Source organism: Fusarium graminearum, chromosome 4 (assembly GCF_000240135.3).
Source record: "Fusarium graminearum PH-1 chromosome 4, whole genome shotgun sequence".
Lineage (NCBI taxonomy): Eukaryota > Fungi > Ascomycota > Sordariomycetes > Hypocreales > Nectriaceae > Fusarium > Fusarium graminearum.
In genome coordinates, this window is record NC_026477.1 from 4872271 (window position 1) to 4891886 (window position 19616).

Here is a 19616-nt window from a genome sequence, read left to right on the forward strand (position 1 = left end):
GAGTACAGTTATTGTGTTTGATGTGTAGGTAGACAGTGACTTGAGAAATAACGTTTCTGATCATGAGGCAAGGTGAGATCAGGAAAGAAGAAAGGTAGTCTTTTGTGCTTATTTCTCTTAAGCAGCCTGGTCTTATTGCAGGTCCTCCGCATAATGGCTGAAACATGGCCACAAAAGCCATGTAGGACAAACAAGGCAGAGTCATGAAGTTCTTTAGAACGTTGCGCTAGGCGAACCAGTATGGTCAGCAATGCGAGCCCATTTCTTAGATACATGACCAACACATCGCAGTAGCTAAACAATACGAGCGTTCAGACGATAACGTCCCTTTAAGGGCTTTCAAGAAGGCCTTGGTCGCCAAACTAAAATACGACCCTACCATGGAACCCAACACACTTGACAATACCATCGAGTGGTGCCGCCAACACAATTTCCAAGTCGGGAAGAGACAAGGGCATCTTTACATACCTGAGGAGTATTTGGCCAACCTTACACCACTTCACATGGCAGCTGAGGATATGCATATCCAGCCAGAGGTTATCCATCAGCTGATGCTCACAATACCCCATACAACTCGGGACGCAAATGGAGACACGCCTTTACTAGTGGCGGTACAACACTCAAACGACACAGCTCTTCTGGTACTATTACCAATCGCTGGATCAATCAATGTACGAGATGCCAGAGGAAACACGCCTCCGATGTGATAACGAAAGGACGATGGCGTCACTGCTCGAAGAGATAAAGAAGCCCATTCACCGTTCGCCTTCTGCAGCACCAGGCTTCTCGTTAGATATTGATTCAAACGACGCCTATGGGACAACAGCTCTGTATCAAGCATGTGAAAAAGGAAACGTGGACATGGTAAGGCTTTTGTTGCAGGAGGGCGCGAATGTAAATATCGCCTCAGCTGCAAATGAGATGCCATTGATGGCCACTTATGTCGTAGGCAAAGGGAAATTAAGCAGGGAAAGGCGAATGATTCTGAAGATGCTAGTGAACCACGGTGCAGACACGACGCACCAAGACAGTCACGGAAAACCGGCCGTACGCACAAGACTCAAGGCAAGAAATTACAAGGACAAAGAGATCAAAGCAATGCTATCACCAGACCCAATGGCAAGGTTTAATATGAACTTGGAGCATGGAAGAAATTCAGTCTCAACGGTTACGACGCTGAGCACATCGAGTTCGCCCGTTGAACTGGCAGCAGACATTCCAACAAGGTTATACGAACTGGCCATAGTAGATAGTATTCCACGTTTGACACCAGGTTCCGACCGCAGTATACCGGCACATGATGCTCGGTCCAACCTTCAGCTGGCTGAGTTGGAAGGGCCGATGCCAGGCGGGACAGTTGTATAGGCAAATCTCGGGATAGTGATAGGGACGGCTGAACCATCGAACCAAAAGTTTCTTATGGCCAGGACGATGAAGAGTATACGACGAAAGATGAGGATATCGAGAGGTTGATCTATAAAGAAGAAAAGGTGTTAGTAAATTGTATTGCCAATGGCTGACGAACGCGACATGAGTGCATTGTGGGATTGCATTAGTAGCTTGTGCCAGGCCTATCCCATCATCTTTATTAAGTTGCTAATTCGCCGAACATCGCCAACATGGACGATAACCCCAGAGATCTATGAGAAGTATAAGTATAAGGGTCACCCACACCAACGCCTCGATATCATACAGGAATACTACCTCCCATTAGCTTCTGGTCTTCTTTTTTCATCCCCGACAGTGCTACATGTAACAGATCGTTCAACTAGTCATGATCGCCGCCCAGCTTTTTCGTTACAGATTCCCAGCAAAACCCCCCTGCATTGCAAATCTTATCTGGTAATCTCGTAGATCCGCCCAGTGTCGTAGTTCCTCCTCCTCATCCTGTGATGTCATCTGCGATGGATCCTGTGTATCGATGCCTGCTCCGTCGCCGGGGCCTGTCTTTTCCAGCTTGACCAAGATGTTGATCAATTGCGACAGTGCCTCTTCCGATTTGACCGCAAATGGTCCCTTACGCTCCGGTGCGTCATTGAGAAGTGTTGACGCCACTTGACGGATTTTGTTAATGAGTGATGCGCCGTTGGGCTCCATATTTCGCTGTGAAATAGATCCCAAGACGGTGAGCAGATTCTGCACAATAAGCTCACGCTCTGCCGACATGAAATCGTGAATCTCCTTCTCGTCGGCATCTTGAGCTGCCTTCTCCTCCTCTGATTGGCCATCGATCGGGTTGTTGTCCTGCTGTTCCTGCTCCGTTAGGTGAACGTCTCGGAGGTCAAAATACAACTCGACAAAGTATGAACGGGTGGCGAGTTGTGAAACAAAAATGTTGGCTTTTTGTATCTCATACTGAAGATGTCGACGCCGCACAGGCTGGTTCTTGATTACATTGCGCAGGTCGTGGGCTGGCTGGCTGTTGGGCCAAGCGGGAGGCGCATATTGCATACCAGAGTCGTCGAAGCTAGCCAGTGCATTTGCCTCCATACCGTGATCTCCGAGCTGTAGCTCAGGTGGCAGGTTGTCGGTGATACTCTTGGCAGCAAGCAAGCCGTCCCTAAGAAGGATTCGCTGATCGGCCCAGGGCAGGGTGCTCATACCGTAGGCGAGTTCGAGACTAACAATTCCGTTCATGGTAGTGTAGATGTCAATAGCAAAGCGAAATCCGGTTAATAGAGTAACACTGCCATCCTGTTGGTGAATGACTTCGTTGGCAAGAACACAGATATCATCAACATTTTCAGGATACGAGGGATAGGGCAGACTAGGTGTAGATGGGGCAATGACCATATCCGCAGACGATGCACCAAGCTGTGAGAAGGATCTAAAAGATGTTAGTTTGGCTCAAAACAATTATACTCAATACGTACCGCACGCCTAGAAGCAGGCAGTAGAAAATGCGCTTCCCAATCTGGTCCTTGACATGGTTGAAAGGCAGAGGATCTGGCGAACAGTTATCATTGCCAAAGGTTGGTAGATCGCCGGGGTGCTTAGGCCGGTTGAAACCCAGCTCACGGAGGAGGGTCAGGGTCTCAGCCATGAAGTGACCTGAGGCGTTCCACTGATGAGTGTACCCCGAAGCGAGCCCTAAAAAGTAGCTAGTCGCAGCGTCATCGAGTGTTTTGGGCTGTTTGAGTTGCCATTTGCTCCCACGTGTCAACAAAGCAATCTCACGGCACTTTTCAACCATGACGATAGCTCGAGGGAACAGGTGAGTGCTGTGCTGGGCCTTGAGATGCTCTCTCGCACTTCTGGGAAAGGATGCAACAAGGGAACAGATCATGCTGGCCAACAGGCCGAGAAACTCGGGCTTGGTACGGTCTTCACGGTTTGCGAAAGACTGACGGAATGTTGGCTCATGAGGGAAGGGCGCAAGTGGGTGGATGTAAGTGAAGAAGTCGTCCACGAGGAGTTCCAAGACTGGCATGGGTGCAATAGCTTCAGCATCCAGAGCGCCCTCGGTCGAAATGTTCATCAACGTCTTGGCCGCAGTCTGGGGCGAAGGAGACAAGGACTCAAACACTGCTGCTGCTGCCGCTGCAGCAGGAATATCCGGCCGGGTCCGCTTGGCGGCCTTTGCAGCTTCAGCATGCTTGTTGGGTGGTCCTCGACGCTTTGTCTCTCGATTGAATGTGCAGTCTACACCAAGCTCTCGGCATGGTCGACATGGGATGTTGCTATCGTCACATTTGACCTTGCGCATACTGCACATATCACAAGCACGTCGAAGACGAGTCAACTTGGGGTTGATGGTGGGATCGCGCATAACAGCTCCATTTCCAGGCATAAGTTGTGGCGATAATTCGGACGTGTGAGGGAGAGCTTCTTGGGTAGATTGATCCATTGATTGATGCTGATGTTGATGCTGCTGCTGCTGCTGCTGCTGCTGCTGCTGCTGTTGCTGGTGGCCAACAACCTCGGCAGCAGCTAGGGCGGCATGCTGCAAGTTCTGGGGACTGTCAATGATGGCATGCGCCGCATCGCTGGCGGCTTGCAGCATCTCGAGCCCATTGCTTGCGTACGCGTGAGCCGTCGCGTGTGAGGATGGCGATGGGGGAGGTGAGTCGGACATGGCTAGAAAGCAGTCAGGTCAGACCTGTGCCGGGCCTGAGCCTGCAAAGGCGGCGGCGGAGCTCGGGGCTCAACTCGGTGGGCGGAGCTGGAGTAAGCGGAGCGGGACCCTTGAAGGCGGCGCCGGAGTGGACTGGTCTGGATCGGATCTGAATGGACGGCACTTCGCGATGGCTGATTGTCGGCGGAAGCCCGGTTGTTGGAGGTGGTTGAGCCGAAGAGGAATTGGGATTTGTCTGAAATAGATTGCGGGTAACATTCGGATATGTGAATGCCTCAGGCTGTAAGGTCCCGGATCAGTGGCTACCCTGAAGTAAAGCTTCACACATGGTTTCTACGAATAAACATGGCTGGAGTGTCATAATGGTTGCTGCTGACCATTTCTATTAATTTTAATAAATGACTTCTAAAGCTAAAATTACAAGGTGTATTGTTCTTCTCTGTGCTGTTGTTTTGGAACAGCCTACTGTTCAGTATAACTGAACTCAGCTTGGAAAGAAAACGCATTCGATCAATCCATTGGCTCAACATTGGGAACTGTAACCTTATAGTCTGCTGGATGTTCAGTGATATTATGGAAGAATGTTAGCACAAGGTCAGTTGCACAACGGCTTCTTGGAAAATGTAATTACCTTACTCAGTTAGTAATCATCCTGCAGGCTGAATATCGCATTTCGCCGTCTCTTACATCCAGTACCAAGTATAGAAGCTCGCACCAATCACAATAGACCGATTTCCTTGCTAATGGAGTGGATGATTATTCCCCACAAGCCGCTGTTTCAATCCACTTCTGTCTGTCACTCGAGACGACATGATGCTAACCATTTAAGCGACAAACCGTTTGACTTGCTGCTCATAGATAGCTCTTAGCTTGATTCTTTCTTACGAATCACCAACGAATACATGTAGTTCTGCGTTGTCCACCAATGTTCATCCCATCTCATCTCGGGCGCGTCCGGCTGGGAGCTTCCTCCTAATAGCATCACAGACCCTGGAACGGCCCCACCATCAGCCCATGGGCTGATTTATTGACCTGGCGTGATCGATCAACTCAGCTACCGATACAAAACATAGCGGAGCAAGGCGAGACTCGGGGAAGATCTCTCATGTCATGAGAACGCGTATGATGAGAGAGGGAAATGAAAAAAAAAACAAAAAACACTTGTCATGGACCAGGGACTGAGGGGTAGAAGGATGCATGAAGCACAAAGCGAATAAATACCGTGTCCTGGCTGTCTCCTCATGTCTTGGGCTTTTTTATACTTGATCTGCTTATCGACTTGTTGCACTGAACTCATAGAAGTTATATTTTACGCATACTGGACTTTTTATTGACTTGTGCCTTTTGACTGACCTCCCATCATCGACGTCTTATACCATCTTCCATTTGCACCGCAAACAATAACCGGCGATTTCACTCCAGCAGGATCACGACTTCAGAGCCACAGCAATCACTCCAATAATTGAACGAAAAATAGACTCGCCTCGATTGCAACTATCTCAGCTACAGCTAAGATGAATTCACGACCTATGAAGCACATTGATCGCGAGGATCTCTACACCAATTTAGAAGCTCGTGTTCAGTACTTACACTCATTCCTCGACTTTTCCAGCCGTACGTACCCAAACATCACATAACCGCGACATCATTATGGATTCAAACTGACAACTTGTCTTCCCAGGCGACATCGAAGCTCTCATTACCGGCGCCAAATACGTCAAGGCTCTTATCCCCGCCGTCGTTAACATCGTCTACAAGAAACTTCTCCAATACGACATCACCGCTCGTGCTTTCACCACACGCAGTACCTCCTTCGAAGGCCCTCTCGATGAGGTGCCCGACGAGAACAGTCCTCAGATTCTGCACAGAAAGATGTTCCTGCGGGCTTATCTGATGAAGCTTTGTTCGGATCCAAGCAAGATGGAGTTCTGGGAGTATCTGGACAAGGTCGGGTATGTAGTTATCGTCCATGGGTAACAAGCGAACAGTGACTAACATGAGTAGAATGATGCACGTTGGCCTTGGTCGCAAGCACCCTCTTCACATCGAATATGTCCACCTCGGCGTCTGCCTTGGCTTCATACAGGACATTATGACTGAAGCCATCCTCTCGCATCCTCGTTTACACATTCAGCGCAAGACAGCCCTCGTCAAGGCACTCAACAAGGTCATATGGATCCAAAATGATCTTATGGCTAAATGGCACGTCAGGGATGGCTCGGAATTCGAGGTTGGCGACTCAGATATCGAGATCGAGCGCGAAGGCTACCTACATGGAAAGCGCATTATCGGCGACAACAGTGGTTCTGCTTCTGACGACGAAGCTTCGGATCAATTGCCGCCCTCACGAATTCCTCATCCCAATGGCGCGTCAGCTGGAGGAGTGTGTCCCTTCTCGGGGATGGGCGCTCCATCTGAGGAGTAGAGATACGTATGATCCGAGCTACTTTGTATGCGAACAATGCTTGGGCGACGAATCTCTCCCAACAACACATATCTGGCGTTTGTGATAATGGCCTATTTTGGGAGGCATGTACGAGAAACTGGGGGTTCAAGGAGTCATTGGCAAACATTTTCTTGGATAGAGACAATTGGTATGAGATTAGGGATATCTTGCAATTTATTTCCATTTATTTTCGTTCTGTGTTGGGTGAACCAGCATACTGAGCATTTGACTGTTTAAAAATTTGAGGTCTTTTTGAGATTGCCAACTTGTCGCACGTAATTATAGGCTATCTTTCATATGCATCTGTAAAATTTCACATCGGAGAATTTTTGTAGAGCTGCAAGGTCTAGTATCAAAAAGCACTCAACGACGGTTGTCCTGAATTTCTCTCGTTGCGTCATGCGACTGGAGCTTTTGGTCCTCTTTGGAGGGGCAACGGGTCCCACGATTGACAGATCACGATTGCTTGGATTGTTGAGTCTGGATCATCTCCGTTACATCAAGGTTCCTGGACGATTCTAACTAGAGGCTCCATTCGATATTAATATAAAGCGTATGATTGGATCGTGACTGGGCTTCCGTAGCGGGATGACGGTAGTCGTTGAGCTTTGGTCATTGTAGGAACTCCACAGAGGGGTAATTCCAAGCTTGGAGCTGTGAGGATCATGATATGAGGATTCGAATAGTCACTGGAAGAGTAGGATGGGAAGGAAAAAAGAGGCACAAACACCGAGATGGGAAGATGGTGAGAGGGGAATTGCCTAATATGCTAGTTTAGTATTCGCCCGTGTGTCAGTATCAGTCACTCGTAACGGAGTTGCCGGGCCGGCATGTGAATGTTTTCGATGTTCCAGACAGTCTCGAACCTCTTGGAAACTCGTTGCACAGCCGGTCAACCTCCAATGGCAGGCCGTTGATAAAACACACGATCGGCCGAGACGACGAGGACATACAAGTGGGAACAGTGAGGCAGAGCACAGAGTCTAAGACATGCCATGTTCAGAAGCTCCTTGATAGGATCGCATACCGGAAGCTGCTGTGACAATAGCGTACAAGAATGCTGCATGTTTATAAACAAGACAATGTGGATATAGCTCTTTTGTTGTTGGGCAGCAATAAAAGATAAAATAGATGAAAGATGGTAACGGTTTTCTGTAAATGGCTCACAGGTGCATGATGCAAGCCACCATCGAAGATTGTACAGGAGAGGATGCAGTAAGGGTGGCTATTAAACCACACCTTGCACCATTATCTATTTGCACCTGCATCGGATGTTCTCGCGAGAAGAAAAGTCCAAATAGAGAGATTGGTAGCTGCCCGACCACCAGGAACGTGCAGCCACGTTTGGCGGTGGATGGTTCATAAAGGTGACAAAGTTAATGGCCCGGCCCGTGAATGATATTCCATCTTGCTGATTTACCATGTGCCAATTGAATGGCGGGGGAGGGGTGATGTCCGAATGCGCTTGCGATGGGTACCTATGATAGAGTGGACACCCTTTAGTGAAGCTGGATTAGTACAGGTATTTATTGCAATTGCAATTGCAGCACGGAAATCATCAAGAACCCAGAAGCTTGGACGACAAAATCGGGCAGTACGCTGTTTTGCATGCTACCTTACCTGTAAGATGTTTTCAAGCAAGATTACCCCAATCTATCCATGAATTCTGCCCATTTTGCACATGCGTTGGCACAGCACAGCACAGCACAGCACAACATCGGGGGTGCATCTCCGTTAAGCAACCCGGACTCACCGTCTTTTGAACAAGTCATTCCATTTTGGTGTGTTTACTCGCTTCTACGGTACAATCAGTAGCTTGCTGGTACTCGTGCTGGTGCTCGTGCCGTGCCGTATTGCTTGTTTATTGCTGGTGCATTAACTTGTGGAGACTGCGAGAATAGCATCGCATCGCATCGCACCTTATCAATTATCACAGTGGAACTGTCGATGATGAATAGAGTTGGTCGATCTTGGGGATGTGTCAACCACGAAGCCGGGACATTTGAGATTGATACTCATTCCGCGTGTCTCATTTCAAACTGCTTTGGCATGTTGTCCGATTTAACTTTTCAGTAGTAGGGTGCCGCAAACAACACGGGCAAAAAATAATTGCGATGTCTAGCCTCGAACGATTGACAGAATACCCAGACACTGATCTGCAGTTGTTCTCCCCGCTACCGCAAAGGCATTGCCGACCATTGCTGATGAGTAAAGGCCGGAGTAGCTGAGTAATGTATTTGATAGCAAATAGAATTACACATAAGAGCTAGCCAAGCTTCTCTACGAACCTTTCCTCGCCCTGAGGAAATTTGATAAGCAGTCAACGCCAATGTCAGCCGAATTGTTTCTCACGATTGCCCCTCCCCCGCGATCACATGGGAATAAACTACCTAACCCAAACTATGCGAGACTGGGGAGACAGAGTTCTCGCCCTTTCACTAGTATGATCTGATGGCAGTGACAAAGTCAGGCATATATGATCCTGACTCGGAAAAAGAGAGTGATGAGCTGTATCTGTGTCATGTCACCCCGTGATGCCAAATTTGGCAGTGGAACAGTAACGGTGCGATACGTACAGGATATCATATCCGTGATGCTGGTAAAGGTAATGCTAGTTCAGCCAGGTTCAGCCATTGAATGCCCGCCTGTACCTGATCGGCATCGACAGGTTGGGCCTCCCTCAAGTTGGCAACTCAAGTCAATGAATCTTGGCAGTTGTCGGGCCTTTAACAACTTTGCTCCGTCCCATTAGCTATAGAGTCATCAAAAGACAGTTCAGTGAATAGGCTTAAAAAAGTTAGATTGCCATGTGTGAGTTTTGATGCATTTCCAAGGCACCTCCATCATGGATGTTGCCCCACCATCAAGTGGGATGGGGAGGTTCTGGTTCTGGTTCTGGCTTCGTCCGTCCGTCTCAGCAACACACATACGACGATGAATCGCCGAAACCGCCCGGACCGATTTAAGACTAACCAGGCCTTCAAGACTCGAGTCGAGTTAGTTCAAGTTCAAGGTAGCTAGGTAGACCAAGTTACTGGGGAAAACCATCCAACGTCACTATTACTCTAGGTACCTTCCCAACCTAACCTTACCTTATCAGACTTCTGTTCTTTCCACTTCTCCTGTCTATCTACTTCTGTCCCTCTACATCCCTCGAACAACCTCTCTTCTTCTCCCTCTCCCTCTTCCTCCTCCTCCACATCATTTTCTCAACCACTCTTTACTCATCGCGCAGCCTACCTCTCTCTGCTTGTCTCCTCCCACTTACATTGGTCAACAGCAGACCTGCGCGCATTACTCCCACAGCAGAACTCCCTCGCGCGAAAGAGACGGCGATTTCCTTTCTTCGACAAGACGATCCCAAAGGAGGCACCAACTGACGACCCTCTTCCTCCTTGACGACCTTCTTCTACCGAGCTCTGACTCTGTCAAACCACATCACCCCCATCAAAAAAATAAAAATGGCTGCCAACAGCGAAAACAACGGCAGCGAGCCTACCTTGCGCCGCCGCGAGTCCTTGTCTGAGATTCGAGCTGCCAACCCCGACTTGGCTCTCAGCGGTAACATTATCTCGGCCACCTTCAACACACCGCACTCCTTTGTCTATCGAAAAGGCGGTGATTGGGTATGTAGACTAATTCTTCGCTTCACTTTCGCTTCCTAAGACATCCATGGATACTCATCTCGTATCAATTGTGTCGACTGGGGTCAGCTCTTTAGCTTGCATTTCGCTTTCCCCTCTTCTCCAACCAAAGCTAGCTTATTCCCTGGCCACTTCCCCTCGCGCACTGTCATCTACTCTGTCACATGAAAATCGAATTCAACTAAATATTATTTTTTCTTTTCAGGACTTGAAATCTCGTCGTGGTCAATCAGCTCTCTTTGATTCCTTCGCATACCTTTCTTCCGACGCTACTCCATGGAATCATACTGTCGTCGCGTGGACCGGTGAGATCGACGCTCCCACCGATGACGTCGTTTCCTTACCTGGCACGCCCGCCCCAAACACATTAGGTGCCACTTCTCTCAACGCACTCTCCGCACCTGTTCCCATTGATGGTAACACACGCCTGCCGACTCCGCCCCCCGTTGATGGTCTCTGGGTTCCTCGCGAGGACCAAGACCGTCTCGAGTACCGATTGTCTCACAACAAGACTATCCGAACCTACCCAGTTTGGCTCTCCGATGAGTCTGAGGCTACCTCCGAAGGCATCCTTCTCAAGGACCAGGCCCGCTGGCGACGATATGCCGAGCATGATCTTTACACACTTCTTCACTACAAGCAACATGAGCCGACCGACGGCCGACGTGAGCGCGTTCAATGGGCCGATTACTACCGCATGAACCAAAAGTTCGCCAACAAAATCATCGAGATTTACAAGCCCGGCGACATCGTGATCGTCCACGATTACTTCCTCATGTTGCTTCCTAGCATGCTGCGACAGAGAGTGCCTAACATGTACATCTCATTCTTTCTGCATTCGCCTTTCCCCAGTAGTGAGTTCCTCCGCTGCCTTCCCCGTCGCAAGGAGGTTCTCGAGGGTGTTTTGGGTTCCAACCTCATTGGATTCCAATCATACAGCTATTCTCGCCACTTCCTGAGCTGCTGTACCCGAATTCTCGGTTTTCCATCTGACACTCTTGGGATCGATGCCTATGGAACACGTGTCCAAGTTGGTGTCTTCCCAATTGGTATTGATGCCGCCAAGGTTGAGAACTTTGCCTGGACCGATGCTGTGACTGAAAAGTGCAATGCCTTGCGACAACTCTACCGCGGCAAGAAGATCATCGTCGGACGTGATCGTCTCGATAGTGTTAGAGGTGTTGCTCAGAAGCTGCAGGCGTTTGAGCGCTTCCTTGAAATGTACCCTGAGTGGCGTGAGAAGGTGGTCTTGATCCAGGTCACCTCACCCACTAGCGTCGAGGCAGAGAAGGAGGATTTGGAGGACGACACCAAGGTTGCGACCCGCGTCAACGAGCTCGTTATGCGCATCAACGGCATGTACGGTAGCCTGGGCTTCTCACCAGTTCAGTACTACCCACAGTATCTCAGCCAGAACGAGTACTTCGCCCTTCTCCGAGCTAGTGACATGGGACTTATTACCTCTGTTCGTGACGGCATGAACACCACGAGTTTGGAGTACATCATCTGCCAAAAAGTCGGCAACGCTCCTCTCATTCTCTCCGAGTTCAGTGGTACTGCTAGTAGTCTGGGCGACGCCATTCACATCAACCCATGGGATCTCAGCGGCGTTGCTGAGAAGATCAACGCTGCTCTTACCATGTCTGACGACAAGCGACAGGAAATGCAGTCCCGCCTTTACCGACATGTTACTGAGCACAACGTCCAGTCATGGATCACCAAGTTCATTCGTAAGGTCTACAATGTTCTAGGCGACACCAGTTCAGCCAACTCGACGCCACTTCTCGATCGCGCTCTCCTTCTTACTCAGTACCGCTCAGCGAACAAGCGTTTGTTTATGTTCGACTATGACGGTACCCTGACACCAATTGTCCGTGAGCCTAGTGCTGCAGTGCCCTCGCAGCGTCTTATTCACACCCTCGACCTGTTGGCCGCTGACCCAAAGAACGCCGTCTGGATCATCTCGGGACGAGACCAGGAGTTTCTGAAGCAGCACCTCGGCAACAACACACGCCTTGGATTCTCAGCTGAGCACGGTAGCTTTATGAAGCACCCTGGCTCAGATGAGTGGGAAAACCTTGCGGAGACGTTCGATATGGGATGGCAAGCTGAGGTGATGGAAGTGTTCCAGAAATACACAGACAGAGTTCAAGGTTTGTTCCCCCATGATATTCCTACGCCACGTATACTAACATGTACATAGGTTCCTTCATTGAACGAAAACGATGCGCTTTGACGTGGCATTACCGACTAGCCGACCCTGAGCAAGGCATCCACATGTCGCGGGAGTGCCACAAGGAGCTTGAGTCTACAGTGGCTTCCAAGTGGGATGTGGAGGTGATGCCTGGTAAGGCGAACATCGAAGTCCGCCCCACGTTTATCAACAAGGGAGAGATCGCGAAGCGCCTCATCACCATGTACCACACCCCCGGTACCGCTGACGACAACGATGGAAATGGACACCTCGAGTTTGCGCTGTGCATGGGCGATGATTTTACCGACGAGGACATGTTCCGTAGCCTCAACGCTGCTTCGGGCCCTGTGCTCGACGCTAACCACGTCTTCACAGTCACTATCGGCGCCAGTACAAAGGTCACATTGGCCAAGTCCCATCTCCTAGAGCCGGAGGACGTGATCGAGTGTGTGGCTCTTCTGGCAGGTGTCCAGGACCAAGGCGAGCGTCTTGGTGAAGTAAACCTTGGAGCGTTGAGCGCTGTTGAGGGACACGTTCCCGAACAACAAGAGATGTGATAACTGGCAAGCACGAGGTGAACAACATAATATTTTGCAGGCGTTTCTGGACAAGACGACGATAAGCTACGATAGACAAGTGACGGGCGGGAGGGCGTACGGACAGATGGTACGAAGGGCAGGTAGGATATGGAAAACAGGAGACAAGCGACAGCGGACGATGTCCTATTTGGGGAACCTTGTTCTTGGAGCTTTCATGATAGCTATTGTATGTCAATGATAATGATTCGAAAGCGAATTAAAAATTTGATAACCGCAAAAGCTCAACACTCACTCGCTAGATTTTGTAATAATGTTTCGATTCACATTTGTACTACCTAAACTAGGTTACATCGAATTCATCCTTCAACCACAACTCATATTCCTATGATGAAGTGCGACATGAAGGTCAATTAATAAACAAAAGCCAACCCCCACAATTTGCAAAGTGATAAAGTAGTTATTTAATTGATTCTCAAATTCTAGAGATAAATGTTCGCCTAACAAAGAAGCAGCTCCGAGACTGGGGTCAAAGTGACGTCGTGGATACATCATACACGCAAAATTCCATCGACTCTTTCAGTGCCATGACGGGTCATTTACAGCATCTTCTATTCTTATTTGCCCCTCGCGGCTCACCAGCTGATCATGAACGGAAATATGTCTTGTTGATCTCGGGCAACATCCAACTTGTCGCATCTTTTTAGCAACCCATCATCGCCTTACAACACTTCCTGTGGAAACAACATACAATAAAAAATGGATGACAACGGAGCTTCTGGTCGTCTACGCCCTCTACTACCCGGCCCAGCTCGCGAAGGCCCTTCTAGCTCCAAGCCTCCATTCAATATTGACATTCCCAGACGAAGTTTTACCAAGAACGCCTGTCAAAGTTGCAGACAGCGCAAGGCAAGGGTGATTACACGATTCTACCATCACTTACCGCTGGTATTTCACTACTAACCAGACGTATAGTGTGATGGCCAAAGACCCAAATGCTCAGCTTGTACTACTGGTGGGCGCGAATGCCAATATGTCAGTCGCCCTTTTGAGGCTGAGGTTGCCGTCCTGAAGAGGGAGAACGAAGCACTAAAGGAGCGCCTGACCGGGCATGAGAACCTTTACTCGTATCTGATGACCCGGGAGCCTCACGAGACGGATGAGATTCTGCGAATGATACGTGCTGGACAGGACGTCAGGACGATCACTGGAGACATGCAGGGAGTGGATGCGACAATGCAGAGCAATACCTCTACGATATCCAGACAACAGATGAATCCTCTAATACGGAACAACAGTGCCAACAATTCGAACAGTACTAATACATCCGGAAGCGCCAGTTCGCCTAGTCTATTTGCTACTTACGCGAGCTTTTCTCAAACAGAACAACCTAGACTCACGGCCCTGTAAGTCAAAGACGAAAATTCACGTTGGCACAAAATTATATACGCAGCCTCTAATACTATTCAGACACGACCATCCTGATCGTATCTTTGAGGAGACTTGGCGAGATACTCAGCGAAGACCTTCAGACGACGTATTCGTTGATCTCCCAGGATATACACTGCCGATTTCACGATGGACAAGCGCAAACCAAGATGACAAGCTCTTGAACCACTTGTTGTTGCTATTTTGGGCATGGGATACTGTGTGTAACCGCATTATTGACCGAACCATTTTCGAGGAAGACCTCAAGAAACTAGATCCCAAGACTACAAGCGCGCCCTGGGAACTTCGCTTCTGCTCTCCATTCCTCGTCAATGCCCTCTTAGCCGTTAGCTGCGTATGTAGGCTATTTCATACCCATTCCATGGTCCGACTTCCTGACTGACAGTGGCACTGTAGCTGTACTCTACCAGCTCAGCAACATTCAGCGTACCTGGTGATACCAGTACTAGAGGCCGCGGGTTCGCCGAGGAGGCTAAACGGTGTCTAGAACTTGAAGGCACGCGTCCTATGTTGCCAGTTGTGCAGGGCCTGGCGCTGATGTATGTGTATGAAGGTGCTCTGGGCGATGGGAATACTGCGCTTGAGTTTCATAGACTTATGCACCAGCGCTACATGGAGCTTCGGCTTGATGACATACATCGTTCAACCGACACAGCCATTGCTGGTTCTAGACAACGTGCTGAAGCCCATGCCTTATCCTGGATACAATGGGGGTTCTATGTCTTGGATTGGTAAGTCGTATACATGTGGCGAGAGTCCGTCTGACTAACACATGGTCCAGGAAACCAATGCACGGTCTCTGTCGCCGTTATGTGATCAAAAGGCCCACCCGGGAGAAAACGTGGCAGCAAGATACGACGCCACTGAACAGAAAGGAGAGTCCCGAGTATTGGTGGTTCCCTTACCCCGTGTCTGTGGAGCCCCAGCGGTCTCTGAAGCGTGAAATATTTGATGTCGAGTGCACTTTCGCTGAGATTACGGAGAAAGTGCACGAGTTCATCATCCCTATAGAGCAAGGAGTTCCACTATCCTTGAATACTGAACGGGCGGCCGAATTGTACTCCCAACTAATGGAGTGGAAGTTCTCTCTACCGGAACCCCTGAGGGCTGAGAACGCGGTTCTTCCCGCTGCTATATTGCTGCAGTGAGCATCCCGACAAAAGACAGAGTCTTATTCTATTACCTACTAACTATCTCTCAAGTCTCAGTGTGGATCTTGTAGCCATGAGCATTATACAACCTTTCGACAATGTCTCCAAGTCAAGCTTTGGCCCCTTTAACCCACACTCCACCACCTACGCCCATGCCACAAACGCCATGTCAACAATCTGGCATTTCCGTGCTCTCTACACTCTCCAGAATGAACATTGGCTCATCCAAGCAAGTACCGTGTGTGCCTTCCGCGTCCTTTTAGTTATCAAAGAAAGTCCTATACAGCTCGAGACCTTCGTCAAGGCATGCCGCGCACTACTGGAACTTGGCGACGCCTATCCGGTAGCGGAAGCGGTTCGATACTCCATCGAGTCGGTTGTCAAGAACAAAGGGATAACTTTGCCAACTTATGCAAAGGAGTACATGCCTCACGGTTTGGGTGCAGGAGTAGCGGAGCTGACGCATATCAAGGTCAGGGATCATACTGTTACAGCTGAGGAGGCATCGGAGAACAACGACGATAGATTCGCGTTAACAGGTTACTCTCGGCATTTGTGCCCAGTCGTATGGAGCCTAATTAGATCTATATAGAACTTATACGCATATGCCAGGCAGCTGGTGCTTTTCTTAGCATGATAAAGTTAGAGGGCAGGATGCAGCGACGCGCATGGTCACGCTATTGTTATCAGACCCGACTTAGGGTATCAGAAACGTTGGCCACTCGAGATGAAAGAGACAAAATCAGCAAGTTAATTTATGCTGAGAGGTCGTCACTTCTACTACCAATTGGACCCGTCGCCCCTGTCACGCAGACATCGGCAGCTCATCTACCATGTCACTTACCAGGACATTTATACAGGGCAGCCATTCCTATAAATAAATAAAAAAGTATCCAAGACTCGAGATATACGTCACCGAGAGATCTAAACATATGCAAGTCCTAAGTCAACTTTCATTATAACCCAGTTCCATGCCTGGGCAATACTATCATAACTATGGAAGGGCATCATCATAAGTTTCAAAACTGTGTCTCCTCTTCATCAATCTGTAACTGTAAACAGAGCCACGACTCCATCGTTAAGCCAGCTGCCCATAACAAGGAAAGATCATGAGAATCCTGAGAAACAAGTCTAAGCCAATCGTCTTGATAAACGCCAACAGAAACGCTGTAGTCATAGGGTATCAAGTTCAAACCCATCCTCCAATCTCGTGCGATAAACGTTAGAAAACGTCTAAAAGATCCTCTGACCGGATGCAGAGCGTTCTTGTCCATCCGTTGCAGACTTTGCCCGGTCAAGTGGAGAAACGGGTCGAGGAACCCTCGATAAAAAAGAAAAAATAATGAAATATCGTCGCAAAAATCCCATCTACGAAACAATGTACTAGACGAGTCGATGTGCTGAAGTGAATGTGGCCTTCTTGAGTCACCCACCAAGCCGGGACATCGTTGAATGCTGTCATTCGTGCTCAAAAAAAAAGTGTTGACTCCAGAGTAGGGAATTCGTCATACAATCAAAACAAAAAGAGATCATGCTCATGTATCATGCGATAAAACCATGCCCGTAACGTGCTTCGTTTCCGCTTCCGGGTATAAAACCAAGTCGAACCGGATTCAAGGAAATGTATCGTAAAATCATTAAAGTCATTGTCGCCTCAAATCAATGACGTGCTAAAGGAGGCGACGGATGTTTGGAAAGGGTGAGTACTTTACAAGCACTAATATTGTAAACAAGGAAGACGCAGCAGCTCAGTACGCTTTAGCGGTTGAGCCTTCGCTTGTTGCAACGGCAACCAAGGCTTCCAGTCGTCCGAGAGAGCCATTGCTCCCTGGTCGTCCTTGTTGCTGCTGTTGCTGCTGTGGGTGTTGGACCTGCTGATACTGATGCTGCTGGCCCTGCTGCTGAGCCTGAGGGGGCAACTGTTGTTGTTGCTGTGGATGTTGATAATGGTGATGAGAAGGAGGAGGGGCTTCCTTTACAGGAAATCCACTGAAACCAGTGAAGTTGGGATGCACCATCCGTTCAACGTGCGCCAGTCGGGGGTCCTGCGGCTCCTGCGGCACTCTGCCATCCCGCTGAACAGACACCGGTCCATGATACCAGCCCCGGCGTTTGTTTTCTCTAGACGTCGTGATGGAAGGAGCCGACATTGTGTGTTGGTGAAACGACCGCGGGGCAGATGTAGGCTTAGATCCCTGGTAAGCCGAGGGGCGCTCCTCGAAACGGACAACAGGTGGGTTGAGTCGCACATGCTCGGCCTGAGCTTGAACCGCCTTATTCGCCTCAGAAGCCCATGAACCAGCACTATCACGAGGGGGGGTGTTATGATTGATGTCCAGACGATTGAGACCACGCTGAATACTAGCGTCATACATGTTGAGATTTCGTCTTTCGTCCTGCATCGGAGTCTCGGGAAGATGTGGTTGATAGGGTCCGCGTACATAAGGTTCCGCATCGACAATCATTGGCGAAGGCTGTCTCCTTGATGGGGTGGCTGGGCGGGGTGGAAGAGGGTCAAAGGATTCGATCCCAGGCAGGCGGAAAGACGACTGGGAGTTGGAAGGGTTCGCGATCGGCGGTGGCGGGTTCGGACGGACTGAGGACTGATTCACAACGGAGCTTAGCTGACTTGGATTCCCATTGATATTGCGGCTGTCTGGATGCCAGGTTCGACGACGCCAATCGCTTTCAGACATCGACTCTCTGCGTGGCCATTGAGAGGTCGCGGAAGTTGGGGATGGAGGGATGCCATTGTTGGTTGGCGGAGGAGCACCCACATTCGAAGCATTGGCAGGGCCAGGATTGGGTCCAAACATCATCGGTCTGCCTCCTAGTGCGCCGGGAGATTGGAACGGGTTGTTTCCTGAGGGCACACTCAAACGACGACCTGGTGTACGGGAGCCTGTCGTATACATGCTGTGAGATCGAGAGTGCGAGGTTGCTGGAGAAGATACACCAGGCCCCCATCGAGGGCTACTCTGCCCGGTTGAGAACGTCGAAGAAGTAGGGGTTCCGTATTCACTTGGAGAAACGGCTCGATATTGGGGCAAGCCGCCGTCCATAGACCCTCGGTAGGACTCAAATGATAGCCGTGACCGAGGGTCAGCCATGACCAAAGGTGGTGGTCGTCGCCTGGCATCTTGAACGCTGTAAGCAGAGCCAACCGAGCTTACACTGTTAATGCTCGATGTTGATAGTGATTTAGAATGCCCTCGTTGGGGACCGCCCGCGCTGCCGCCTGTTGATGCTCTTGCTCGATTACCAGCCTGCCTTACTCGATCGGGTCGCATTTGGCGTTGAAACCGAGAACCAGTTGCAGCCAGCGAATCCATAGGAATATTCTCGTTAACATGGACCGTTTGTGCGTGCTGTCTCAAATTGTCAAGTCTCGAAAAGCGTCGTGAACAGTGGCATTGAAATGGACGTTCGCCTGTATGCTTTCTGCAAGTATCTGTCAGAGTCATGCTCGTCATGTTGCTAAACCTTTACAAACCTAATGTGTCTAGCCAAATGCTCACTGCGTGTAAAGCTCAGATTGCATGGAGGATAGTCAGTGCAGTAAAAGCGTTGTGATTTCTTCTTCTTGCTAGAGCGGGGTCCATCTGCTCCGACACTCTCGTCGTCAGATCCAACGCCGTCGTCGATAGTACCAGTCTCTCCATCGGAATCGTCCATATCTACGTCTCCCGAGTCGCCTGATTTATTCGAATGCCGTGAATCGTGACGCTGGGGCATCTTTGGCTTGAGCGGTTGGTCGGGTACCTGAATTCCCTGCGGAAACGGGCTCGAGGGAAGAGGCTTCTGGCTAGCCATATTAAATGTTGCCCTTGTCGGGGTTGTACCATCGTCTGTAGGTCTCGACGGGTGCGGTTGAGGAGCTGTGTTAGGTCGGGGGGTCGAGGACGATGGGCCCATGACGTCTTCTCTGGAAACAGTCATCGCCAGTGGTGAGTTCACTGGTCGAAAAGCGGCCGCCATTGCAAGTAGAGATCAATATTAGATGCAATACTACTGACACTTTCGCCGTTGCGCAGTATAACCTTGCGGAAGCAGGTAAGAAAGATGCCCGCGGGAGTGCGACGTCCTGGTCGCACAGGTACAACGAGAAGTCGGTCGGGTAA

The 19616-nt window shown here is 49.6% G+C and overlaps 7 protein-coding genes across 7 annotated transcripts; 5 read left to right on the plus strand and 2 right to left on the minus strand.

Moving 5' to 3' along the window:
• Positions 1–240: 240 nt before the first annotated feature.
• FGSG_13248 (uncharacterized protein) lies at positions 241–1365 on the plus strand (the record flags this gene model as incomplete). Its single annotated transcript, XM_011329459.1, has 3 exons — positions 241–243; positions 270–611; positions 634–1365. 3 exons carry the CDS (start codon positions 241–243, stop codon positions 1363–1365), a joined length of 1077 nt encoding a protein of 358 aa, XP_011327761.1.
• Positions 1366–1797: 432 nt separating this feature from the next.
• FGSG_07924 (uncharacterized protein) lies at positions 1798–4075 on the minus strand (the record flags this gene model as incomplete). Its single annotated transcript, XM_011329460.1, has 2 exons — positions 1798–2827; positions 2874–4075. The coding sequence occupies 2 exons, from the start codon at positions 4073–4075 to the stop codon at positions 1798–1800; spliced, it is 2232 nt and encodes a 743-aa protein (XP_011327762.1).
• Positions 4076–5589: 1514 nt separating this feature from the next.
• On the plus strand, positions 5590–6687 carry FGSG_07925 (uncharacterized protein; the record flags this gene model as incomplete). Its single annotated transcript, XM_011329461.1, has 3 exons — positions 5590–5689; positions 5757–6027; positions 6080–6687. 3 exons carry the CDS (start codon positions 5590–5592, stop codon positions 6498–6500), a joined length of 792 nt encoding a protein of 263 aa, XP_011327763.1. The 3' UTR covers positions 6501–6687.
• Positions 6688–7942: 1255 nt separating this feature from the next.
• On the plus strand, positions 7943–8597 carry FGSG_13249 (uncharacterized protein; the record flags this gene model as incomplete). The annotated part of the gene is made up of 3 exons (XM_011329462.1): positions 7943–7995; positions 8044–8143; positions 8337–8597. 3 exons carry the CDS (start codon positions 7943–7945, stop codon positions 8595–8597), a joined length of 414 nt encoding a protein of 137 aa, XP_011327764.1.
• Positions 8598–9982: 1385 nt separating this feature from the next.
• FGSG_07926 (uncharacterized protein) lies at positions 9983–12916 on the plus strand (the record flags this gene model as incomplete). The annotated part of the gene is made up of 3 exons (XM_011329463.1): positions 9983–10147; positions 10371–12318; positions 12369–12916. 3 exons carry the CDS (start codon positions 9983–9985, stop codon positions 12914–12916), a joined length of 2661 nt encoding a protein of 886 aa, XP_011327765.1.
• Positions 12917–13654: 738 nt separating this feature from the next.
• Positions 13655–15492, plus strand: FGSG_07927 (uncharacterized protein; the record flags this gene model as incomplete). Its single annotated transcript, XM_011329464.1, has 6 exons — positions 13655–13810; positions 13871–14234; positions 14280–14301; positions 14366–14678; positions 14741–15075; positions 15126–15492. 6 exons carry the CDS (start codon positions 13655–13657, stop codon positions 15490–15492), a joined length of 1557 nt encoding a protein of 518 aa, XP_011327766.1.
• Positions 15493–17243: 1751 nt separating this feature from the next.
• Positions 17244–19473, minus strand: FGSG_07928 (uncharacterized protein; the record flags this gene model as incomplete). The annotated part of the gene is made up of 2 exons (XM_011329465.1): positions 17244–18936; positions 18989–19473. The coding sequence occupies 2 exons, from the start codon at positions 19471–19473 to the stop codon at positions 17244–17246; spliced, it is 2178 nt and encodes a 725-aa protein (XP_011327767.1).
• Between the last annotated feature and the right edge of the window lie 143 nt (positions 19474–19616).